The 27,731-nt window shown below is 41.3% G+C and overlaps 1 protein-coding gene across 1 annotated transcript in view; it reads right to left on the bottom strand.

Annotated features, from left to right (window-relative positions):
* Positions 1–27,731, bottom strand: part of LOC130167050 (endonuclease V-like) — a 63,713-nt gene that overhangs the window by 29,467 nt on the left and 6,515 nt on the right. Inside the window, exons 3-8 of the mRNA XM_056373009.1 lie at positions 27,021–27,155; positions 25,042–25,081; positions 24,527–24,639; positions 18,264–18,332; positions 17,937–18,065; positions 490–559 (exon numbers count right to left, since the gene is read on the bottom strand). Of these exons, the coding sequence (XP_056228984.1) occupies positions 491–559; positions 17,937–18,065; positions 18,264–18,332; positions 24,527–24,639; positions 25,042–25,081; positions 27,021–27,155 (555 nt within the window). The 3' untranslated portion in view covers position 490. The remainder of the gene's footprint in view (positions 1–489; positions 560–17,936; positions 18,066–18,263; positions 18,333–24,526; positions 24,640–25,041; positions 25,082–27,020; positions 27,156–27,731) is intronic.

Here is a 27,731-nt window from a genome sequence, read left to right on the forward strand (position 1 = left end):
ACCTCCCTGCTGACACGGGATAAAGCTAAAAAGAAATTACCATACCAACATGCCATGTACACACACACACTGGATCTGATGTATGGGTTTAATTTGACTTCACTCCCTTTTCTCCACATGTGTGCCTGCTAATAAGGCAAGAAGAAGATATTTTGATCAAAAACAATTCTTCAGAGTCTGTCTATTCTAAACAGTTTTCTGTAGTTACCAGAGTTTTTATGCTCCTCTACAATAAATTTGCTTAACAGGAAATTAGATAAGAATGTTTAAGCTTTCTACCAAGAAACTTGGCTTTACTTTAGGATTTGGGGAAATTCCTCAATGAGTCACTTGCAGTGGCTTTTAATCCTATTTTAAGACTGTGTAAATCACTCCTCTCACCATGTGCCAAGGTACCACACAAACAAGTTATTTGTGTAATTGCATGTGCGAATGTGTGCACTGGAGTGTGAGAACACAAAGGTCTAATATATATTATTTGTCACTTGCCTCATTCTTTGACTCCTGTATCTGCAGCTGGGAAGTGTATGCGAAGGTATTCTCTGGAGCGACAGTCGGCCTACAGAAGAGGAAAGGAAGAAGAGAGGAAGAAGAAGGGACAAGGGAAAGAGAGAGACAGACAGTAAGAGTCACAGAGAGAAAAAAAGGGAGAAAAAGAGGGAGAGATTCCACATTTAACAAGTTGTCACAAACAGTTTGCAGTTGCTCAGCTGCTGTCAGAGGTGAGCAGGAACGCCCTTACACACCTAACAAGCTCCTCTGAACTTTGAAATGAAAATTAAGTCCCTCGATGCTGAAGTTACACAGAATAAACTGAGCTCTTGTGGTTGGTGCCAAATCTGACAAACAACATAAATCATTATCTGTGAGGTGTTTGTACACATGTTTCTTAAGCAATATTTCCATCTAAACATCATTAGGATATTACAGCACCCATACTCAGGTCATTTAAATATTCTTTGTTGTGATCTCCTCTTAAGACTTAAAATCTACCATTTATTTATCACAGTGCTGCTGTAGGTTACTCTCACTAAATAGTACTAACAAATCAAAACTCATGCTGTGAAGATGAGGCTCCATAAAGGCAACATGACATGAAGACTGGGATGGTAAACCCCCTGCTGTCAGGGAGAGTACTCATGAATGAACCCTTCACCTGTTCATTTGGTGCTTATGATCCAATCAGCTGTCATTTCAAGAAGTTGGTACAACTTTGGTTTGTATCATCATTCATGGACTATGGGACTGGGACTGTGTCAAAGGCTAAGGATATTAGTGGGGTTCCTCAAGGCTCAATATTAGGGCCTCTCTTATCTTTACAGATTAATTACATGGCAGCTGCAGCAGTGTTATGATTTAGAAAGTTTTTCAGGATCCAAAAGGATCAAAGGAGGTGTGAACTGCTGAAAGATGCAAGCAGACAAAAGCTAAACTGGGTTCAAAAGACAACACGAGTATTCAGGCGAGAAAAACTACAAGTTGGCTGAAGAGTTGTAGCACGTAGATGAACTAAGCAATTTGCTGAAGACTGGAGGGAAGAGTTTGGGTCGAAAAGTCTTTTTTACTTACGAAGGTTCCCAACTCAGTGAAATGACCTGGAAGTATTTCAGCGGCAGCCATGATAAGAGCTGGTCATATTCTCTCAGTGATAAGGAAAGGAGCTTCAATACTTCCTATCTTATCTCCTTTAGCAAAGGAAACACTGGACTTTCCTTTATGAAAGGAAAGGATAAAATGCCGTCCCATAATTCCTTGCAGCTGCAACATTTAAAGCAATACACCATTGAATTTTCACCTCGTCAGACCCATGCACATGTAGAAACAACAGAGCAGCTGTTTTATGTTTGTGACACAATCATGGAAATCCTTGTTTGATCGACTGAAGCCGAAATCCATAAATATAGTATAATATATCTCTTCTCTTTCAAATCTGTCCAGTTAGAAGTCATCATGAAAAACAAATATATTGAATTTCTAGTTAACAATATGATCATCATAACAAAACATTATAGCCTAAACATAAATGTCATTTCACTAAATCCCCTCTCATTGAGGAATTCACTAAAAATTAATTTTCTCTATAACAATTGCATAGAAATGTCAAAAGCTTCTATGCCAGGAAACTTTACACTTATGTCTGAATATAATTTCTTCAGATTTCTTGCTCAGTCCCTTATTTCTATTTAATTATTATTTTACTGACACAGCTTTCTATATTTGTATATTTCTTTCATGTCATCTTATTTTAAAATTTCATTCCTGTTTGCTCAGTTTTTGTGGTTAGGGAAGGAGTATTTATCCTCCAAGTTAGTTTAAAAAAAAAAAGAAGCTTAGTGTAAATGCAGTCGGATTCTCTCCGCACCGCAATTGCCTTTTCCTAAGTCCTTATGAATTCTCCTTCACATCTTTCCTTGACCTCATGACACTTTCCATCGAGGTTGAGGAGAAGTGGTTAGAGAGGAGATTATTTTGACTTTTTGACCGCAGCCCGGGTTTAAATACTACAGGTGCTTGTTGAGTTAATGAGGTGATGAGCAGCATGTTCACAAGTGGATTGGTGGGGGAAGGGACCGGAGGGCCACGCCCAGGCAGACACATAACACAAGGCAAGATAGGAGAGCAGAAACACTATGGGAGAGACACAGAGATACCATAACAGGCAGGGCTGTTTCTGATCATTTTGATGCCCTATAGGCCACCGCACACCCACCGCTGCAGAATAATTTAATCACATTTTAGTTTATTTCAAGTTCATTTAGCTTCAACCTCAACCTCTGTTCTGTGTCCTATCATCATCATATTAGTGCCTTTACATGCACATTACTCCCTGTAATCTCTTATCCTGATTTTAATCATGTCTGGGATGGGATATGGAACAAAAGCAACCTGGATTTTCATATTCTAATATTAAGTTTCTGATCATGTGTGCAGGTGTGTCATTTTACTCACACACCAACTCTCTGTCATTTCTGCCCTGAAGTGCATGTATTTTCTTTTATTTATACTTATTTATAGTTATAAATGTCCTGGTCGTATTTTATTATCCAATATATTGTGGAGTTCTATTTAAATTACACAGCTTCCAGTGCATATTTAGCATGCATTAGGCCCGCATTGAAATTACTCAAGCAACTTGGATGTTTGACAGCCTAATAGCTCTGCATTAAGAAAATATAACCCATATCACCCACAGCTTTTCTTTGATGGCTTCCTATAATATTTTGTAAAGTGTCCTTTAGTGCTTTGTATCCTATTCATGGAGTTACCAATACTCAGGAACCAGTCATTCCAGAAACTCAATCTTACTTGCAACTAAGAAGAAGCTGCAAAGGACAAACACATAAAAAATTGTGCCACAGAACTGAAGCTGTATCCCACACATCTATCACATATACAAGACCTGTCACCCGTTGTAAATCTGTTGCAGAAGTGGGGTTTCCACATATTTCGACTCTCATTATTAACAAAATGCGACATTTTTTGACTGTCAGCAGTGGTTGTCTCATGTGGACGTTTTCAACAGTCACTCCAGGATTTTGCTTTCTACCAACTGGCTCCTCCAGCTGGTGGCGCCCTAGGCAACAGCCCTGAACCGCAGTTAAAGGCGAGCTTCTGGTGAATGGGTTCTGTTACTGGTTTCTGGGAAAGATATCAGTAAGAATGAGATCACTGCAGAATTAGGATGTGGGAGAGAATGGCTCGTAGCTAATTAGCTTTCAGTGCATTTGGGTATAACTAAGTCATTCATATTTGCAACTAAGAGGATGTTGCAAGAGACATTAACATTAGAATCTGTGTGTTACAGAACTGAAATTGTATCTCAGTCATCTGCTGCACATTCAGGAATAACAGGATTTTCTAAGAGTGCCAGTAAACCATTCCATTTCAATTTCAAGTAAGAACCATCCTTTATTTTGATTATGCCCATTCCACTTGATATGATCGTTTGACCATTTAAATTTAGGAACAAGTTGCAGGTGATGCAAAATTACTGAAAGCATCTTCTCAAACTCATGCTGGTTGTGAGGATGATGAAGTGCTGCCTGTACGGCTGAGGGCAGAACAACAGAAGCTGCATCATATGTACATCATCATCACTGGGTATATCCTTGACTGTCTGCATTCACAGACAACAACGGTCCATACTCAGCATGCCTTAAGTGTGTGTTTATGTACAGTGCCTTGACTAAATACTGTAGTCAGATGATCCGAGTTCTCACTTCAACAAATATCCCTTGGATCTGTGTGTTTTGAAGAGCCATAAATCAATCAATCAATCAAATCTCTGCAAATGCTATTAAAGGTCATTATGAAAAATACTTGAAGAAATAAGGCCCAGTCTGATTATTTCTGCCACCAGCTTTTGATCAATGCTTTGTTCAGTGAAGCTATTTGAGTTCATAAACCTGGTCTCCACTGATCAAACTGTTCTGCTGCTGCACAGTCATTTGATACCAGTTATGCAATTTAGATGTGAATTGCTGGCAAGGACCCATGTGTTTGTGTGTGTGTGTGTGTGTGTGTGTCTGTGTGAAGAGTATGTGTGCGAATGTCTGCACACATCTCCATGACAGTATTTGTGTTATGAGAGAGCAACACTTCACAAGTTACACAAGCTAGCTGCTATGTCAGATAGAATAAATACGAATCAACACTCGCACGCACGCACGCACTCACACACACACACACACACACACACACACACACACACACACACACACACACACACACACACACACACACACACACACACACACACACACACACACACACACCTTTATGTTTAGGGTGAAGCCAAAGTCATATTTAATATACACCTACTTTAAAGTATGATGTCAGTGCTTTTTTAAGCTTGAGATACTAACTTCAGCAGCAGCTCATCTCTGTCTGGGAATGTTGAATCGTGGTCATTACGCTGCATATTTCATTCAAGCTTCTTGATGTAAAGTGCCTGTGGGGATCTGAATTAGCGTAGCAAACCATGTTAAATCTGCAGTGGCCAACAAGCTAACCTGCTGTAGTGTTTTGTGTCCCTGCTCAGATCGCTGCTCCCTCCCCTGTGGGTAAAAATACTTCAAGTTGAGAGAGGAGAGGAAGATCCAGGCAGAAGCTACAGCTGGAGAAATGTTGAAAACCTCAAAACAGAACAGAACAGAACAGCAGGTTTGAGACTCCTCATTTACATAGTGCCATAAAGAAAAAAGTCCCCAATGCTGCTTGAGCTGTGTTTACATGCAGACACACACACACACACACACACGCACACGCACACGCACACGCACACGCACACACAAAGAGAGCAGATACAACAACAGTAACACGGGGCCATCCATCTCGTCATTAGGCCGCCCGGATGGATTACCATGACATTTTGTGCAGACATTCATGTTCCAATCAGAACTGTAATAAACTTGATGATCCCTTAAGTTCTCATTTAACATCATCAGGTAAAATTTTTAATGTCTTTGGTTTATGACCAAATAGTAAAAATACTACAAACTACCGCCATATAAACATCAGCTGTACTTTGCGTTTACTACTAATTAGCAAATCCTAGCATGCTAAATCATGACTATTGTGTTTCTAAAGCTTCACTCTGAAATTTTATCCCCTTCCTGGACGGTGTGTCAATCATAGCGGGAGATGGGAGACTCACGACAGACTGCTATGACCTGCACGGTGAGGGAACGTGACAGTCGGAGACAGCTGAAGGCATTAGTACACTACTTTTTGACAGCTCTCCTAGCTTGTCAACTTGAACTCAAATTCTCCCAAGTGAGATTTTGTAGTTTTTGAAATGAGAAATAACTCTGTTCTTCTGCTACAAATGAAAAGTTAAATTCATGAGCGATTAAATAAATATACACCCTTGCTCAATTCAGTGCACTCGGAATTTGTGTCATACGTTATGTATATTATGTTTTTTCATTTATCATTATATTGTAATTGTCACATGTAGCTACTGTGGCTACTTTTCAGCAAGTTATACAGTCTCATGTAAGAAAGTAAATTAGCCAATATCCCAAAATGTCAAAACAACCCTTTAAAGCAAGAGAGAACATAACTGAAGCAGCTGCACAAGAGGAACCTAAAACTTAAAACCCAAATGTTTAGACTTGTCTTTTCACCAAAATACTCTTACTTGGCAAGCCGACAAAAATCTGTCCAATAAAGCAGCTACTTCTTAGCTCCTTACGACGTTTATTTACAAACCTGGTTGGTTTGTAATTAGGCGTTGTAAAACAAATGCAGTAAAGACATTTTCCCACTCTGGTCTGTAGCACCATAAATTATCACACTGTGTGTACCTGACAAAGAGAAAATAGAGGGAAAGTAAATGTGACAAACTGAGGAGAAAGTGACAGTTGTGTTGCTGCACAGCAAAGAAAACCCTTCATTGAATTTCCATCAGTTCAGATCTTGTTTCCTCTGGCCACAGTCCCTGGCAGGGCGGGAATGCACAGGTGAACAGATGTGCAGGGCTCGCTCTCTGCCGGCTTTTGGTACATTCAGGCCACACACACACACACACGCACAGGCACACACACGCACGCACATACAGAGAGAGGAGTCTGAGTCCTGGCTTTGGTCCAGTGGCCTGGGGCAGGTCTTTATCCTCCAGCCCCCCAAAGCCTCTTAAGCCCTGCAGCTATGCCAGTCTACTTTTTTCAAGCCAAATCCTTTTTATCACTCTAATCATTAAACTTTTTCCTCCAGATCTCCCTCCTTCCTTTTCTGTCCTACCTCCTCATACCTCTGTTTTACCTCTCATCTACACCTCTATCTCTCATATCCACCCACGGGCTGCTCTTTCGTCTTTCTCCAACCTTCCTCCAATCTCTCTGTGGAGGTCCAGAGTCCAGTGGCAGCAGCACTAGAATGTCAGACAGCCATATATTAACATTTACACAGCCTCGGGGCCCAAAGGGGAGCTCCACTTTAAATCAGTCACATCCTCTCGGCATATTCAGAAAAGTTCCACAAGCCTACTGGTACAGCTGGCGCCAGCAGAGCAGCGGTGTCACTCTTCACCGATGTTTTAGCCTGTCAGTTGTACAACATGACTGTTTTATGACTGTGCAACCTTGTCTTTCTCTCACAAGACTCATCTATCCTTCAGATTTCACTAAACACATTGTGTTGTGTTGCGATCACTGTCAAGTCAACATGACATTCAAGCCACTCCAGAGAATTTTATTTTAAAAGAGGAACAAATGGGGAAGTGATGTGTATCACTGCTATCAGTGTGGTTAGCAGTTATTTACATTATTCATTAATCTGTTGATAGTTGTGAATGTCTATTCGGAGGTTCTGGAAAACGTCAGAAAATAGTTTCCCAGAAGCTAAGGTGATGTACTTTGACTGCTCATTTTGTCTGACCAACAGTCCAAAACCCAGAGATGTTCAATTTACAAAGATATAAAAAAGAAGAGCACATTTGAGAGCCTGAGGGCCGTGTCGTTCAGTCAAACAGTCGGTTCACCACCACGGCCCGGAGTGAAATATCTCCATAAATATTGGATGAATCGGCAACAAATTTGGTCACAGAGGAGGAATCATAATGACATTGGTGATCTCCTGACCTTTCTACTATTGCTTCCAGCAAATCTAAATTTCCATTTATCCAATATCTTGGTATCCTACACGTATAAATTACACTTTTATTATTTTAATGAATCAACACAGCAGAAGACAACCAGTATCAACTACCTTATTAAATGAATGAACCACTCTATATTGAGCCATGAACTTTTTTAATATCAGTAACTTTCTAAACATACGCACATTGCCGTGCACATATATATTTTTATATTAGCTAAGGATAAATTGACTGTGTGTAATGACTGACTGCAATTCCCCTCAGATCTTCAGTCTTTCAGCCTCTTTTAGCTCATTGTTTTGGTTTCCTGGCCTCCGGGCCACAAACTCTGCTCTAATAAACACTGTTTCCAGATGCAACAGGTACCTTGCTTTCACCTAATAAGCTGTGATAAACTGACTGTATGCTACCTACCAGTATCAAATTGCAGAGACAAGAAACCAGGTAGTTAGTTGTGACATCGTGATTAAAGTGAATCATTTAGCAGCTCAAGAGCCAGGTATTTTCCTCAGAAGTTGGTGGAGACCAAAACAGAATTAAAAGGAGAGTGAATATTAGATGTATATGCATCATGGATCCTGTTCAGACCTGGTATTAACATCCATCTCAGCTGATCTGATCACAGGTGTACAGCTTTCAGTTCAGGTGTGAACACACCCAAGCATTCGAGAGCCAATCACACATTCTGAGCCACATGTCCACATTCTTTTAACAGTGTGGACACAAGGACCAACTACTCTACTGACGTCCTCTGTCACAGTCTGATTAGCCCCAACACAGTTTCATAACCAGCCAAAAACATTTTATTATTTCAAATGACTAAAACCTGATTTCATTATACAGCTGTGCTCAGTGATTTGCTCAACCCCTCCATGCCTTTCCATCTCCCTCTCCCTCTCTCTCTCGCTGTCTCACATACAAACACAATGGACTCGTCTGTCATTGTTGGACTGGCTAAAAACAGCATCACATTCGTGTTAATTTGCATATAGAGCGGGGAAGTGGTCACTCGAGATGCATTGGAGACGCATGTTAATGCCAGGTGTGAACTGACCACTTGTGATCAGATCGCCCGAGACACAACAGGACCATGACGACCAAAAGCACGACTTCAAATGAGTGCTAATGTTGCTCTGTGTGTTCTAGAACATTTTCACTATTACAGCTTTATAATGTGAGGTCAGTGTTGTGTTTTCAGATGGTTCTGCTGTCCCCAAGTGGCCAAAAAAAAAAAAAAAAAATCAATTATGCAGCTTTAAAAGAAGCATTTGTTGATGCATGATGCCCAGAGGATGTAGTGGAGCCTCGCGTTGTCTACAGATTCAAAACTGGCCTTTAACTACTATGTAAATATGCTGCTGTCTTCAGCAGATTTTACAGGTTGTTTAATGATAGATTCTTGATCTCAACAGGAATAATGAAGGGAAATGATGATTAAATTGATAAAAACCAGAGTGTGGCTCATAATGACTCCTCAATTTACTCCATTAACTGTCCAAACACAAAACTCAGGACCTTGCAAGAAAACAAGTGAAGGAGGATCCATGTGACATTGCTCCAGTCAAACTTTGTGTAACTCTGGAAGACACAGAAAAGTGAGACATATTATTAGTCACTGCTGGGATAGCGAAGCAGAGATGGGGCGGAGCACAGTGATGGTGTGAGTCTCAGCAGGCTCACACACTCTTTTTTTTTCTTTGCTGTTGGCATCTTCATTTTTGTGACGTTCTGCGTGTGCAGGGCTGCATGTGTGTGTGTGTGTGTGTGTCTGTGTGTGTGTGCGTGTGCATGAGTGCGTGCGTGTGTGTGTGTGTGTGTGTGTGTATGCTCACTGATATGGGCTGTGTTTATGTTACTGCAGAGGTGACAACAACCAAAAATACACTAGCTCTGCAGGCCTGAATTATTCAAAGAGTGGAGACGGAGCAGCGGGGGGGTTGGGTGGAGATAGATGGATGGATGAGAGACAGCGGCGAGAGAAGAGAAAAACAGTGAGGACGAACAAAGTCGAGGAGAACAAGGAGGTTGAAAGTTGAAAGAAAAAGTTGAAAAAGTGGGGACTTATCAAAAGAAAGTCACACACACCGGACTGGGCTGGTGACTTAAGAGAGAACAAACACACACACACACACACACACGACAACATACATTCTGTTTTGGCCGGCTGTACAGGATGATCTCTTGCATCTGCATACTGTCGCACTAAAAACAAAACAACAAAAAACAGAAGTCCTTGTTTCTTACAGAAATATATCCTCGTCTTCAATATCTGCACACAAAATATGCATCTGCAATATCTCCCGCTCATACACACAGACACACTGCATGCCTCCTCCTCCGTAGCCACACACAGAATGCATTTCTCAATCTCTTTTATGCTATGCATGCAGGCTCCCCATCGCCTATCACTCACATTGAAATTCCATCTGTTTTTGCAATCTGGGAGTGCAGCTGTGGAGCTTTTACATTTCCTGTCTTCCTACAGAGGGGGGATGGGGGGGGGGGGGGGGGGGCTTGGAGATACAAAATGGAGACTGGAACATGGAGCCACATTTATCGCCTCTTAGCAGGGAAATTGTATACATCCGATATCCAGAGAGCTCTACAGTATTGTAAAGGAGGTTGTGCATGGCTCTGCAGGAGATTGTTTTATGTAACAACGGATAAACGTCGGCTGCACAGAAACACAAGTTAAACTGCTCTTTTGCACTTCTGGTTAGATACTAACTGCATTTCGTTGTCTTAGTACGTGTACTCTGTGCAATGACAATAAAGTTGAATCTAATCTAATCTAAACCCCTTTGATACTTCCAAGAAACAGTTTGCCAGAAAGCCAGACAAACTTTAGACTGCACTGTGACTTCTCACAGTCCTTGGTTTTGACTTGGTTTTGCAGTACAGGGCGGCTCTGAGAGAGTCAGCAGTGTCCAGGTGACTGCTGCACAGGGAGAGGGAGTGTAATTAGTGACTTCCTTCTCTGTGCAAAGCACTCAGACAGAGGTCTGGAAACAAGCTGTTACTGTACATCTCAGCCAGCTCCTCAGAGCCCCATTACCAGTGGATGTCTTCCCATCAGGGTATGTGGAGGAGGAGGAGGAGGAGGTGGTGGTGGGGTGGGAAGTAATGGATCTGGACTGAACATGGGCCAAGACTACACACATGACACAACAATGTGCATAAACCTATTGAGTGAAAACAAGCATGAGACTTGCCTATGAATCGTCAACCACATGACAGGACGTATAGTAGTGATGAGTGAGTTGTAGAGATACTGTTGTAACAGTTCATCGAATGATTGATGAAACGTCTTATTATACATCTTAATATTTGCACTACAAAATAAAATGCACTGTAAAACAGTGACATTTTTTTTTATAGAACTTGAAACTGCAACCCTTCATGACCACTCTATTTCTTATAATTCTTTGTACCTATTTGATCAAGAGCCAACAGACAGGCCTGCTAATCCCAAGTGAGCAGGTCTGACAGGATACTACTGCGTTTGTCAAGGAACATTAGCTTGAGGAAAATTAGGTTTCTGTTCCACTGTTGTCCATTAGCGCTTTTAACTGACTACTGGAAAGGAAGTCAGGAGCTGGGGATGTGCCTGTGTGTGTGTGTGTGTGTGTGTGTGTGTGTGGCCGGTGTGTGCACATGTTTTTTTTATATGTGTAGGCCACCGCATGTCTGAGCTGAGAGGTCAGAGGAGTGAGCTTCTGACCACAGGGCTGCATGTTTCAAAGCTGAACATGTGGGAGGGAGAAGTGAGAAAGTTGCTCTGTTTGTATTTTATTGTATCCATCGTTTCCATCTGTTATTTCCTGATCATTTCTCTTCTAGTTCCAAGGAAAAGATATAGTGGTTTGGCAGCTACTGATTGAAAGGAGCAATAAAGACACATTTCTGAGTTTTGATAGTTATAGAACAGTTCAGTTAACAGGAATTTCTTTAGAGGAAGAAAAAAAAAAAAAGAGCAAGAAAAAACATGAATGTGTGAGGTGGCTGTGACGGCAGCACAACCGGAATAAAGGTGAACATTTTTGCTGCTGCTACATTTACCTCTAAAGGTTCGGTCTACACGACCTCCATAAAGAACATGAACAAGCATCACGACTGTCTCTTACATAAATGCTGGGTGAAACATCTTATCACACAACCACAGTATTATTTATATATATATATACAGTATATATTTATAACATCACGCTGAAAAGGTTGGAAAAGCCCAAAAGGTAAACAAGGGAAAAATATTCATTATGAATTACAATCTCGCCTTTATTAGCCATACATATAAGGAACTACAATAACATCCATATGAGTTTCTGCCTCTTTCCTTGCCACTGTTGCCTAGCGCTGCTCTTGGTGGGAATTGTTGGGTCTCTGTCAATAATATCATAAAGAGAAGGTGTAGACCTGCTCTATTTGGAAAGTGCCTTGAGATAACTTATGTTGTGAGTTGGCGCTATACAAATAAAAATTGACTTGACTTGACTTGAACAAATGACGACTGTTTATCATTTGACGAGTGCACGCTCCCTTTCCTTCCATGGAATAAGTCCATTAGGACTTGTATTATTTTTACTATACATTAATCTGCCAATTATTGTCTTTATTAATCATTTGGTCCATAAAATGTCAGAAAATAGTGGAAAGAATTCCAGTTTGTCATTGTTTTGTTCAACCAAACCCAAAGACATTCAGTTGACAATGACGTGCAGAGCAGCTCTTTACACTGGAGAAGCTGGAACCAGCAAATATTTGACATTTGCTTAAAAATTATTTAAACATTTCATCTACAGCATCGTCAATAATAGCTGCCAGTTTCCTTTCGACTGACTTATCATTTCAGCTCCAAACTCCACACTAAAGGAGGAGAAAACGGAAATATTTTGTCATCCTCTCTTTAGATAATTAATCCAGCTTCTCTGTAAACACTGGTGAGGTTTTTCACTTTGATTCAGAGGAATTTCCTTCAGAAAACGGCTCCATTTATGCCCAAGTAAAAAGTTATTTTTGATCAATTTGTTGTTGGAAACTTTATCATATACTTTATCATAAACTTTATCATATACAGTAATACGGTGAACTGCACGCCTGCCTATAGACAAACTGGACAGTTCCAGTCGAACAGTGTCCTGATTTTACCTATAATAGTTTGTGCCGAGTTACGTTGTTCTTTCCATAAAACTTCATAGGAGATTATTAGCAAATGATGGACGTGTAAAATACAGTGTATTGTTACTGTGGAGCTGCTCAGTGGTCGACAGTAGGTACACAAAAATCTGTGAATGTCAAAACAGAGCCATGCAGGAAAACAGCTCAGCTTAGACAAGAGCACCTTAATAAATTAAAAGTCAAAAGTGGACAGACATTAATCCCTTGAACAGATTTAACAATACATGTATTCTGTGTTGTTTGTTCCTGCAACTCAAGAACAACTGAGCCTTACTTCATCAATTGTCCTGCAGCTTGTAGTTAAATCTGCCAATCTGAGGTAATGTATGGTAACACTGCTTTAAGCTTGAAGTCAACTCTTCTGATCAGAATTAATACATCAACACAGGAGTCAGTTCCACCTCAGATGATGGCAGCAGGCCAAAACAAACACCAGATGACTCTGAGACAGTGACCCAAAACCAGGTAAATGCCTGTACAGGGATTAGATTTGTGATTTGTGTTCGGGTCACTGATGACACATCCCCCTGATGTGTCAGCTCCCTCCCTCTAACCTCGCTCACTGTCACAGTGACCGCGGAGTACAATAAAAGAGTCAGGTATCTGCTCGCCTTCTACTTCCCATCACATGCTCTCTTAGGCTTTATCAAGTGAAGCGTGGGACACAGAAGGAGTGTGAGAATTTAATGGTGTTAGGAAGCAAGGCTGAGATGGGGCGCGAATTAGTCTGAGCTCCTCTCTCTCTCTCTCTCTCTGCGTTTGTGTGTGTGTGTTTCAGTTTTTCCATTGTGGTACATAGGATTCTGCTGCAGTGCATTCACACATCAGCCTTCTCCGCAGAATCCAACCATGATGTCATCTCTCCCTTTCATCTTCCTCTCTCTGAATCTCTCAGGCTGTGGAAGGAGGGGTTTACTTGACTCATGATGTAAGGTGAGAGGATCTTATTAGATGGTGAGGAGGAGGGGGGGGGGCGGAGGATGAGGGAAGAACACACGGCAGAGTGAAGGGTTAATTCATAGATTTCGGAGGTGAACACCCAGCTGCTGTGACACTTTACCTTTGTCAGTCATGATTATTAAAACTGTAAGTAACACCTGACACCATGTGCTAATCCAAAACCTTCTACAATATCTAATTGGATTTTGCTCATTTTTCAACTGAAATTTAATAAATGTCCACCATGGTAGAATATTAAGACGGCCTCATCTGAAATAATTGCTTTGGATTTAGATAATTATTATGATTAGTTGAGCACTGATCAATGAAAAAACATTTTTAAAGGATTAATGTTTTTCTCCCTTTTCTCTTATTTTCCTACTTTGTCAAACATGAAATTTTGCTGCTTTCTTCCATGTTATTGATAATTTAACATGAATATACTCTGGTACTGGTTCTCACGTTTCATCTTTGAACCTTCGCAATCAGGTAAAAACCATATAGACAAACCACATACATATACCATATTTAGAAACACACTGTATGAGTTACCTGATGACGGTCTGTGGACATTAACAAGACGAGTGTTTGTGTTTTTGTTTTGTACTTTTTCACAGTCTGATGTGTCAGCTGTGCCCTTATCTGACAAACCCCACCGCTGCTCTGTGTGTGTGTGTGTGTGTGTGTGTGTGTGTGTGTGTCCCGGCAGTGAACCACAACTAGACACAAACCGCAACACAATGTCTGCCACAGACACCCTGGCAACCTTTAGCTGCTGAGTCTGGCCAAGTGTGTACAAGTGTATTTGTGTGTGTGTGTGTGTGTGTGTCTGTACAACCAACAGAGAGATGTGACAATATTATGTATTCGAGCATCTATAATTTGACCTGTCTGGCCTGTTCCTGTTGTTGTTCACGGCGAGTGTCTGGACAGAGGGGAGGATACCGCAGCTTGTTTTCTGCTGTGTTCAAACTTCAAAAAGACGACTGTTACGTAATTCACAGAGTCTTCCTGTCAGATCGACGGCTTTTTGAGAATTTTTCTCCACAAGTTGTGACTGAGGTTTCAAAAGGCCAGAGGGACACGGATCTCGCTCAGCCCGCGAAAGAGCGACGTAAACGCAGAGTTCAGCTCCGAACATGACACTCACCAGAACTGGATCTGTGAGGAGTGTTTTTGTGTGATGTCAGCAATAAAGAGAATAGGTAAGATCTGTGGGACAGACAGAGACAGAGAGAGAAGACAGGGCGAAAGAGTGAAGAGGGAATGTGGACGTCGGAGAAAAGGAAAAGAGTTGGACAGAGAGAAAGATAAAGAGAGATGTGTCAGTGATTGGACAGAGGAAGGTGAGTGTCCCTGTCCATATTCAGTCCCTGCTGCTTCGTCCTCCTCCTCCTCCTCCTCCTCCTCCGCCTCCTCCTCCTCCTCCCACCAGCTAAACACATCGCACCACACTTTGATGAAATAAACACACACACAGGAGGGGATGAGTAAGCCGCTGCTACTGCAGCTCCCTTGGTGAAAAACTGATTTTGAGATGTGTGTGTGTGTGTGTGTGTGTGTGTGTGTGTGTGTGTGTGTGTGTGTGTATTTGTGTGTGTGTTTGTGTGTGTTTGTGTGTGTGTGTTTTCTGTGCAGTGGAAGTAAAAGCAGAAGCACAGCACAGCCTAGTGGCAGAGAAGAAAAGAGCCTGAGGGAGGAAGAGGAGGAAGGACGGGTTCAGGTCAAGTTTTTCTTTTTTTATGTTTTAAGACTCAACTTTTTATAAAGAACATGCAAAACACTGTCAAAGCTATTACTCCGTTAACAGGTCTCGTGAAGGCTGTAAAATTACTTTTCAATACCCACTTACCCTAGAATACAGTTGGAAAGAGGAAGGCGACGCTGTGGCTGAACAACATGAGACAACAGGTCATAGTGATCTTATTCACCATCTCTGGGTCAATACTATATTGTTGTTGACAAAGTAGAGACACAGAGAATGGACAGCAACTTTACTCCATATTCCTTTGCTAAACCTAGGTATGTTTTTCTGTGATGTTTGAACACGACGAGGAAAATCAATCCTCCGCTCACAGCTGTTTTCTTATTCATCCTTGAATCTAAGTTTAAAATAGTTTTTCCACCACACTCACAATTGTTTTTATTCCACACACTCTTCTACCTTGTCAAACCTGGTACCCACATTATCCAAAATGCAACTCAACCACCAACACCAGGTGTATTGTGCTAGCAGTGGCTAACGTAGCCTTGAGCTTCTAGTAGCCTCAAGCAGAATTGAGAGCAGGCCACAGAGTTTGGGTGAGCTCACTTCTTTCTAACTCCACACAGATTTTTTTCATCACCAACCGACACTTCTGAAATTTTTTACAAAGATCCCTCTGGAGACAAAAAGTCTTTTCACAACTTTTTTTCACATATGCAGTAGTTCTGCTGCACACATACTTTGATAAATAAAATTGGTGGAGTTCAATAGTTTGGAAGCCAGCGATGGTCCCGTGTGCAACATACACAAGTCCACAAGTCCTCCAGCGCACACACACACACACACACACTGAGAGTGGGCTTCTCAGTGAGGTAGGAGACATGTTGTGTCCAGCAGCCATGATGGACATCCCATTGTGAACAGTGGACAGAATGTTAAATTTCCAATGGCAGTCAGTCAGTTTTGTTTCTTGCTGATTTTGGCTACAAGTTTAATCTCCCAATTCATCAAGATTTAGGAAACTAGCTGTAGCTGTGACGTGCCTGGACCACTCATGAGTTTTGTATAACTAAGAGAAAATTCTAAATATGAGAAAATGTAAAATTAACGTAAGTTTTGCACCATGTGCCGCAAACAAATCTGTTCATGTAAGTGGTGTAGTGGTGCATGAGAGTAAATGCACCTGCTCTACTTCAGAACTACAGAGTTTTTTCATATCTAATGTAACGTTATGTCCTATTTATTCTATTTTTGCAATCTAACTCACTCTGGACAGCTGTTCAGTTACTTCACATATAAGATAAGGAGGAATGGGTTTGTCTGTTTCTAGGCCTTATTCAGCCTCCCTGACTTTATTTAGGATTTTAACCTCATGATTAAACCTCAGAGAGCAATATGATTTTCAAATAATTCCACAAACTTTCAAATGGATTCATACAGTGTGTGAGTAAAGTGATGGTCCAGCACGAGCCTCCAGAGCAGATTCTCCCAGTCCACTGGACTGAACTCCACTGTGTGGCGAAACAGCATTCATCCAAAAGACAATTCTCTCGTCTGGTGGCAATGCTTTTTAACACTCATCAAACATCAGTGAGCTCCTGACGTCTTGTTTGGAAGGATCTGCATTTGTTATGTTTCTCCACTCATTAATGCAGGTTTTTCCTTTAATCTGTCACCTATCTGTATCTTCCATCCTCCGAGTTACCGGGTGCTCAGCGGACGTTTGTGTTCTCTGCTTACTGTCACTGACCTGCTGAAACATCAATCATCCTGCTCTGTTATCCTGCAGCCTGTTGGCTTTTTAAATTTGACTGTGCATGGCAGAAACGTGGACCTAAACAATGACGGATGATACACACGAAGCAACACTCAAGGCAAATGTATAACTGGCGATTTTTTAGCATTTTGCTCACAGATATGCGCTGCAATCGTGTGAAAAATCAGGCTAATTCATCAACTGAAACCTTCACTTGTCCACACAGTTTATCTAAATATGACAGCAGCAGCAGCAGCAGCAGATACAGATACAGATACAGATACAGATACAGATACAGATACAGATACAGATACAGCACAGCCAGTAAACTCCTCGGCAGGAACAAGGATTGTTTTTCTGCTATGGAGCTGAAAAAAAAATCCTCACATTGTTGCTTGGATCAGTTCTTGACAGTTGACATCATGTTATTGTCCAAAACTGTTTCCATGGTTATCTGCGCTAGTTCTGGTAGAAATCCCTAATTTGACTGCATATGTTATTCCCTCCATTTCTCCCAGGCCCTTCTGCTGCAGAGCGCACACAGCGTGATGATCACACCTCCCTGCCTCACAGCAGGACGCTGTTACACAAGTGATGATCACTGCTCGCTCTCCAACACAGCGCTCTGCCTCACAGTTCAACTTTTTGTTACATCTTATCACAGAGTCTTTTGAATTTGCCTTTTTCGCTATGGCAAGCTTCCTTTCAGCAGCTCTGTAGTGGGAGTGTGTGTTTGTGTGTGTGTGTGTGTGTGCATGTACCTGTCTGATGGGCTCGGGGACTCGGTAGCGACAGCAGGAGTGTGTGAGGCGCACAGCTGTGTCCAGACTGATCTTGTGGCCCACGGAGACGTACACCGGCTTAGAGCTCCTGTCAGAGCTCCGCAGCGCCTGGACACAAAGAAGCTCTGGTAACTTTTCAACATCCACCTCTATCTCTCTCTCTCTCTCCCTGATTGTAATCGTCACACACATTTTGTCGAGTTTGACTTTTAGCACGGCGTGCGTTCTTTGAAGTCAGCAGCAACAAAACAACACTGATCTGAAAACTATTTGCTTCTATTTCTGTGCGTCTGTCCTTTGCCGCACCTTTCCGAGCACTTTGCCTGAGGCGGCTGTGAGTGGGAAGCTGTCTCCTCCTTTCTGCAGAGCAGCTATCTGTGGAGGCAAAGAAACAAAAATCAAAGTCAAAAAGAGATGTACAGCAGGGCAGAGCAAACAGCAGCAAACTGAAACAAACTATTAACCTGCTGGAGAGGTTCACACTCTCTTTTCTTTCTCTTTGACCTCTGTGCGTCTCGGCTTTCATGTCCAAGTGAAGCTGTTTTGAAATTCTAAAATGGGAACAAACCAGTCTTCTAATCCAAACAGTCTTTTTCACTGTCCGAGTAGATTCCAAGAGTAAAGTCAAAATGTTGTCAACTTTTATCTTTTTTTTATTATACATGTGTTCTGTCTGTGTGATGTTGTGTTGCTTTAGGGCTCAGTATGTTGGTGGGACAGCCTTCAGATATCACGCCACATTTGTCTGGAATAATTCACAGAGCTGACTGAGAGTTGGCACGTTGACACTGACAGGCCAATTCAAAAAATCTGCTTAGAAGTCTTACTGACCTTTTGGTGTAACTGTTGTACATGATCTATTTTTAACTACTATTACAGAATGCACTTATGTGTACAATCTGTCATCTTATTGACTACATGCTTGTGTATTCGAATGCAAATATATTTAAATGCATTCAAATATACACTCTGATCGTTGTTTATATAAATAGGCTACATATATGAATGTATACTTAAATCACTGACATTTTGTATCCCTTCTATTAATATTGTGTTTCTTTTTGTTATTTATTTTATTTTCTGTTCTCAGGTCTCATTTGAAAACAAGATCTCTATCTCAGTGTGACTTTCTGATTAAATAAAGTATGCAAACATATATATATATATATATATATATATATATTATATATATATATATATATATATATATACAGATTCCCATCTCCTCATAGCTCACACAACACATACAATACATACAAATGAAAAGATCGTATACACTCTCAGAGAGGGATGCAACATATTTCTAAAGATATGGCAACTTTAACAGTATAGACACAATGCTAATGCCTGTTTCAGATTTGATGTCAAAATATTATCACTACATAAACTGACTGGCTAATCTTTGATATTTAATAAAAGCACAAACTAGACAAGATTGATACCTCATACTTATGATTGGAGGATGATGAACTCACTGTAACTTTATTCTGAAATGACCCCTTCATTTTCTTCTGTACGAACTAAACTTTTATTCTCACACTTGAAGACACAGTGCAAAGTCAGACACAGAGATGTGGACCGCTGTTGACAGGTGTGCTGTGGGTTATAGGCCAGAGCCATGAAGGGAGCTTAGCCTCTGTGATGGATGGGGTGTCCACTCTACTATGACTGATTACAGCAAGCAGCCAGCAGGGAGACAGGAGGGGCCGCACAGGGCCTCTGATCCCGGCTGGGAGGAGGCCAACAGTGTGCGAGAGCGTGTGTGTGTGTTTGTGTGTGTGTGTGTGTGTGTGTGTGTGTGTGTGTGCCAGAGATTTGGCTCCTAAGAAGCAAGTGTAGGACTGAAGCCAGAACAGCAGAAACACAAAGCAAGTCATCAATAACACACTAGTTTGAGTTACAGCCAGACTATCAGTGAGAAAGAGAAAGAGACAATGAGAAACAGAGAGGGGAAAAAAGAAAAAGAGATGAGATGGGAGGAAAAGTAAGTGAGAGGAGGAAAGAGGATGGAGCAGGAGAGGAGGAGAGCGACACTGGAGGTAAAAAGAGAGGAACGTCAACAAGGGTGTAATTTTCTAAAACTGAATCAAGGACAAACAGGAAACTGTTTGTTTTGTCTCAGACTTGGCACAGACAAAAACACACTGCACTCCCCTGTCTCTGCTCAAGTACAGACACATTACATTTACATCTTGTGGGAATTCAGCTGCGAGTAAGAGAGGGCGGCTGGAGAGCAGGTAGAGACGAAGGCTTTTGTTCGAGGGCACTTCAAAAGGATGCATGCTCGTCTTTTAATGGAGACACTGGCTGTTGAGGAGAATACACTGCAAAGAAGTTTCCTCTTATCAAGGCATCTTGTCCATTATTTTGTGGTAAAGTAAGCCATGCAAGGCAAATGTGCAGCTTTTAGCTTCTTTTTTAAAGCCAGTTACAGTTTGGGCAGATGTCACCTCCAGTGGGAGCTGGTTCCAGCAGTCAGCAGCATCGTGGCTAAACGCCATTTCACCCTTTTTAGTTTTAACTCCAGGCATCACAAGCTACAAACTACAGCTACATTTTTCTCATTTAAAGGAATACTTTGAATCTTGTGAAATTCATTTATTACTATTTTTTCCCAGAGTGAGATGAGAAGATAAAAACCGCTCTTACATCTGTCGTTAAAGCTGCATTTGTCTTTCGTCTGTGAGTTGGATAGTAAGACTAGTACAATTGACTCAGTTCATTTGAAAGAAGCTATTAGTACACTGTTTGTTAGTACCAACTTTCACTTGTTAAAGAGCGGCTCCAAATCTGTAATTCTGCAAAATTAGTTAATTCAGGCTAAATTAGCTCATTTATTTAAATGATGTGACAACAAGGCTGGCAGAAAGCTTGAAAATTCCCACGCCTGAATAACAGGATGTGTTCCTGTTCCTCTCGTTCTGCCAACACTATGGGGATGCAGCACGAGTAGGCTACAGAGGAGCTAGAGTCAGAACGTGGTGGAGACTGGAAGTTTCTGTTCAAAGTTCAGAAATACACCAACCTACCCACCTCTAAGGCTCACCGATCACTGCGATGCATCTTGTTTGGGGAATTATGTGTTGGGAGTCTTCGTACGTCCCAACTCCAGCTTCGAACTTACTGCACAGGCATGACACACAGACACTTGGTCTCATTTCATTTGCTTTTAAAGCCTTAAATGGTCTTGCCCCAATGTACCTCTCTGAGCTTCTGCACCCCTATGCACCTAGCCGATGTCTCAGGTCAGCTGACCAGCTGCTCCTGAGGGTTCCCACCACCAGGCTGAAGCTCAGAGGGGACCGAGCATTCTCTGTTGCCGCCCCGAAACTGTGGAACGAACTGCCACTGCACATTAGGCAGGCCTCTTCATTGTCCAATTTTAAATCTCTTCTTAAAACGCACCTCTTTTCTTTGGCTTTTAACACTGCTTAGGTTGTTGATTTTATGTGCACAGATAATTTAGCCATTTTGTACTATGTTTTATTGTGTTTTTAATGATTCTGTCTTTCACTATGTCTATTTAAATGTACAGCACTTTGGGAACCTTTGTGTTTATTTAAATTGTGCTTTATAAATAAAGTGGATTGGATTGGATTTTTATTATTTCACATATAAACATACCTATACATTAGTATTAGCGAATGTATAGATACAATCTCTGACGTACTCAGCAACCTCACTGTAAGATCTGGGAGAGTCTCTGAGCACCGTTTGTTGTTTGCTAACTGCTTATTGCCTCCTGACTCCAGGTCTGGATTAATATCGATCTTCTCATCTCACTCTCAGACATTTGAAGAAGAGTATTTCTTAAAATGCTGAGCTATTCTTTTAAGAATCTCTTAAACTAGCTGCTAAGATCAACGTCTTATACACACATAATGTATCTGTAACTTTGTGGATACAGGAGAATACACGACAAGCAACAAATTGCGTATTTGTAATATAGAACCACACAATACTTTTGCTTAAAAGTACACACACATACACACACACACACACACACACACACACACACAAACACACAAACTTTCACTCTTGAGACTTGCACATTTAATTATTGCAAAAGTGGCAAAGTTGTGTCTGAAACTTTCAGAGACACTTCTCAGACAGCATATTGGTTTTTAAAATCTGCCAGTGAGCTGGAAATGTTTTCAGATACACTCGATGACATCTAATTGAGTGTGGCAGCGTATCAGTTGTCAGTGGTATGAGGCGGTCTGCGTGTAGATCTGGTTATGGCTAATCTTATTTCTAAACGGCAGATTTTGTAGAAATTTGGTGGCGAGCCTGATATGGCTTGTGTTTCCGCAGATTACTTCAAAACTAATTTCCCACCAAGCAATGAAACGCCAAAGATGGTGTTGACTCGAGGCGCCGCATGTCTTTGCGTGCCTGTAGACAAATTAGACGGAGCACCAGGGAGTAACAATTACATCAATATGGACGGGAAGGGAGTTCTAAAATTTCATGCACAGCAACTGATCCATCGCTTGACTCGCAGCATGGGCGTGTTATGACGATGCTACCTGATACCTAAAATGGACATGTCCGAGCCGCTAGGATTTTGTCCTTGATTGCATCAGTAGATGTGTGTGACTGCGTTGTCAGAGGTGACCGTGCTCTGCGTGAACAAAGAGATCAGATCTTCCCACAGCGGAGACAATTTTCTGACGCTAAGCCACAAACAGTAATTGAGGGAGATGGATACACTCCTGCAGAGAATTGATTAGCATGTTACACGGCTACATGAAGACTGTTGGGGTTATAAACAGAGGGTGTATGGCCTGCTAATTGAGTTAGCAGTGGATCAGACGGTTGCTAGAGCCTCCACTCTGGTTCCCTTTTGAGAAGCACTTGTCATCAACATTACAGGAAATGCCCATCACTGTTCTGCCGCAGAACAACATCATCTAAAAAGAAATATTGAAAAGCAATTAAGCTCAATTATTATCACTGTCATATTAAAAGAAAAACAGGGCTCTTTTTCTGCATTAGCCATGTTTGTGTAGGTTTTCTTCAGGTTACATTCCCCAAACACTGACATTCCCATTTTAACCATCTTCCAGAGGGATGACACATGCATTAGCACCACTGCGTGTAAATGCATCTACAGTCCACATGTGGAAGTTATGTAAATGTACAAATCTTTTCTTAAATATTTTTAATAGAAATCCAGCTCAGAAATGGAGAGTGTGACAGTCCAGATTTTCATGTGTATAGCAAAGACATAAGTGGAAATATAATCCAGATGCATATCATGACAGAGCATAACACTACGCATGTTTTATTGTATTGTGTCCTTTTGTTCGTTTTTTCTTATAAGCCTTTCTAAATAAAAAAACAATATTTACTATGTTTATCCTTCTGTTTCAGACGGCAGCCGACTTAACTTCCACTTGTTTTTGTTCTTTCCTCAACAGGTCACTGAGGCTCCAGACTGAAAGAGCTTGAACATTTGCATATTAACGACATCCAGATTCTGTTGTCCCACAGGTATACTTTGACCAACAGGTATTTGTTCCAGCTTGATTTGTATTCAAAAAGTCACATTAGCATTAGCTACACAAGGAGGCCTTGGCTTGCAATAAAAGTCACACTGTCAAAACAGTGTACACACACACACACACACACACACACACACACACACACACACACTAAAAAGCAATTGAGGATTCTGTCCTTTGCCTCGTCCCTCTCTGACATTTCTTTGTTTTTTTAAGAACACAGTGAGCAATAAACACAACAGGAAAAAGTGATTACACACTTTAGAAACTTAAATAATTAATCTACTGACTCTTGTCAAGGTTGGCGACTCTTACAGGAGAGGCTTTTGTACACATCTGAAAGAAACACTCAGCAGCACAACAGCTTTTCAACATCAGATACAGTGACCTTGACCTTTGACCTCTGACCACCAAAATCTGATTAGTTTATCCTTTAGAGCAAGTAAATCTTTGCCCCTAATTTAAAGATATGCCCCCAAAGTGTTCACAAGAATACGACGAACAGACAACCCGAAAACATAATGACTACGACCACAACTTTTACCAGTGCGGAGGCGCTGGTTCAAGTCAGGTCAAAGGGTAGTTTAAGGGTGCTTCCACACCTGCACTATTTAGTCAAATTAAACCAAACCCTGGTTCGTTTTCCCCTTTGGTACGATTCGTTTGTGTGAAAACAGTAATCTCACTCGAGATCGCGCCAAGACCCTTCTGAGGAGGTGGTCTTGGTCCGGTCCCAAATGAACTCTGGAGCGTTTGTTTTTGCTGTGAAAGAGTTCTGAACTGGATCTGAGCCCACTAGCAGGTGAACTCACAGGTTTGAGCTAGACGGTTCCCATAACCTTCTTCCTGTGTTTACTGTCCTGCTCCAGCCAAGAGGAGTGAACGTTCTCACGTGGTTTGTAATGATGCATTTTGGGTTCGATTGAATTTTTCTCTGTGTGAAAGCAAACCAAACCAAGGGGAAAATGCTATAAGGTTTACAAACTGATCAACTCAATTGGACCAGAGCAAACAAGCTTTAGGTGTGTAAACGCCTTAACATCAAAGAAGTGACTGTCTCACCTGTGACTGGTGCTCCTCACTCTTGTACACCCCCTGCACCTGCAGCAGGTTCTTGGCCACACCCACACACGGCAGCCCTGACAGCACTCCCAGATGACACGCCAGGCCGAACTCTGGGGGGGCCAAACAGTGACAGGAACAAAAACAAGGAGTCAGCACTGATATAAAATAGATTTGAGTCCAGGCAGGCTACAGTTCAACCCACCTGATACTAGACTGTGCACCTCTGCTGAACACCAAGACAGCTGGCAAACTGTATCCACTGACCTACACAACTTGTTGGGCTCACTTTGAAATCTTTGCTCTTAATTGATCTCTTGCTCAACAAGCTGATTTAATCAAATGACATCACAGTGCAGTTATAGTTTCATTTGTTCAAAAATAAATGGGCCTATTAATTCATGGGGCTTGTGGTTTTTAAAAAGCATTAATCAAACACAAGTCATTAGTGCATTTGTTTTGAACCAGCTGCGGATTAATAAACATTTAGGTCAGTATAGACCAGCTTTACTTACCTCTGTAGTGGAAGAGACCGTTCCCATCTACAAACACCAACTACAGGGCAGGAAACACAACACATACACAGATTAAATTAATTTATCTATAGCACAAAAGCTGTTACCTGTTCATTTTTAAAACATCACAAAGGTGAAGTAAAATATGTATTTCTAAAGCCCTGTGAGCTCTGGCCTGAGCTGTTGTGCCACACTTCAGGTCTTTGTACAGCAGACACTTTGACACGTCATAGAAAGAAAAGCACAGGGGTGATGAATAATGTTGATGAATAATGTTGATGAATAATGTTGACGATGGCTGTGGAGCAGAGGCATTGTTAATGTTGTTAGTCCCACCTGCGCTCCCCCTAATATGACAAGTTAAAATGTCTGAAGCTGAAGTTGGTCACGACTAAGACTGTTACAACTGATACAATGTCAGATGTAGCAGATGTAGAGTGAGATAGCGTTCACCCTGAGCTTCAAAAGTTAAACACGATCCTCAAACTGATTCTCTAACTCTTCTAGCTCCAACACACTAATGAATTCTTGACATTGAAGCGGACTCTGCAGACATTTTTCCTGCAGTGAATCGTAAGTCACAGGAAAAATTCACTTCAAAAGGTTTCAGATAAAGGGACTGCAGTTGAAGTAAAACTGAGTGTGTGTGTATGTGTGTGTGTGTGTGTCTGGGGAGGGCTGCAAGTGTGTTCCTGCACACACACACACACACACACAAACACACACACACACACACACAAACAAACACACAAACACACACACACACACACACACACACACACACACACACACACACACACACACACACACACACGAGTGCTTTTGAACCATTTTTATTCATGAAACTAAATCACGAAGCACAGAGGGTCTATACAGACTATGAAGCTCTTAAAGTAACATTTACAGGATAATTATGAGCTTTAATAAAACAATTTCAGAACATGAACTTAAACACTGTGTTTTCAGGAAAACTTTCATTCATTTTTTAAAACTTTAATTCATAATATCTAGCATGACATTTTCACTCCCATGCCTTGTCCAGATGCCAGAATTATAAACACCATTTCAGTACCATGGATAGCTCCGCTCAGCCAGCCGTGCCAAAGCACTTCTTTGTAAACTTCACTTTTGAGAAACAGTGGGACATAGAACAGAGGAGCTTTGTCACAGTAACTACAATTCATTCAGTGTGTTTACATGTGCCTGAAGTAAAGTAAGGTTTACACCATTAAAACAAACAATAATGTCAATAAGTTATCAGACTTGTTCACTGTGTAACTAACCTATAACTCAAAGTCCAAAATGTCCACTCACTCGTCTCCTCAGTCTATCCCAGATACCTCAAGAATGAATGAGCAAAATTAATTTAAGATTAACACTAGCATTGCAAGCTTCAAATACTCAATTTAGCATTTAACGTTAGCATGCTTGCAGTCGGTATGTTAGTTCTACTAATACAAGTACAGTACACAACATGGCTTTTCCTGTGGTACCACAGTTAATAATGACTCAGCATAAGACAGGAGCTGGGGTTAACAATGATTAGTTAGTATTAGAAGTGTTACGTCATGTAGCCAACAGTTTAGCTAGCAATTTAGCAGACCCAGTACGTCTGTGCAGCTTCTCCGGCTATAACACAGGTCGCCAGATATGTCTGTAAGTACAAATTGTCATTGAGGTTTGTGCACAGATTAATCAACTGAGATAGCATGTTTATTAGTTAGGTATAGATTTTAACTGCAGCATTTCTGAGCCATATGCCTCCAGTCTTTATGCTAAGTCAGGCTTACTCACAGAAATGAGAGTATCATTCTTCTCATCTCTCTCTTGGGAAAAAAGCAAATACATGGATTCTACAAAATTTTGAACTATTCCAATTAAGTCATATTTTAATCCACATTACATGTGTAATCAGTATTCCAGCCACTGCTACGGTTGGCTCCACTCCACTCCACTTATATATGTGTGCAGAAGCTGACCTGAGGGAGAAGTGTGGGCTGGTTCCTCTGAAGCCGCTGCAGAGCCTCCAGGAGGAAAGGTGTTTCTCTGAAGGCCAAGAAGCCAGCAATGTAAGGGGCTGTCAGGGTCACCATCTGACTGTCCTCATACAGCACCTGGCAGGAGGGGACACAAACACAGGGTTTTGTTTATGACTTTTTTTCAGGGCAGCACAGTGGCTGATGAAAAAATTGTATTTCTACACATGTCCATCCACATCCATCTGTGTCCTGTAAACCACACATGAGTAAAACCCTTAATAACTGTCAATTCACTGTAATGACAGCACTGAGTTTGAATACAAAAATGTGTGTTCCTGAATGGAGCTCAGGCAGTGACAGTGTTTGGCTTCAGGGGCTGCATGCTTTGGACAAATGCGTGCACCGCAGTGTATGTGTAAGGGCAAGTCCACAGACGCATACACAAGCCGTTTAAGATGGTCACTAACATCCCCCATCTGGCACAAAATGAAACATCTGTTACTTGATTAAAGGCCGTGAACATATTCCAAACATCAGACAAAGTTAATATATTTAGATTACCTCCTGTTTCCAGAAGTGGACACTGTCAAATTAAGGTTATCCAGCTTTAATATTGAACTGAGATTAAATTGCATGGTTTTTGTGTGCTGCAGCATAAATATCTCCTCATCTACAAGCACACACACGTCTCAAGTGGCATCTTTGCTTGCT

The sequence above is a fragment of the Seriola aureovittata genome, chromosome 3 (genome assembly GCF_021018895.1).
Source record: "Seriola aureovittata isolate HTS-2021-v1 ecotype China chromosome 3, ASM2101889v1, whole genome shotgun sequence".
NCBI lineage: Eukaryota > Metazoa > Chordata > Actinopteri > Carangiformes > Carangidae > Seriola > Seriola aureovittata.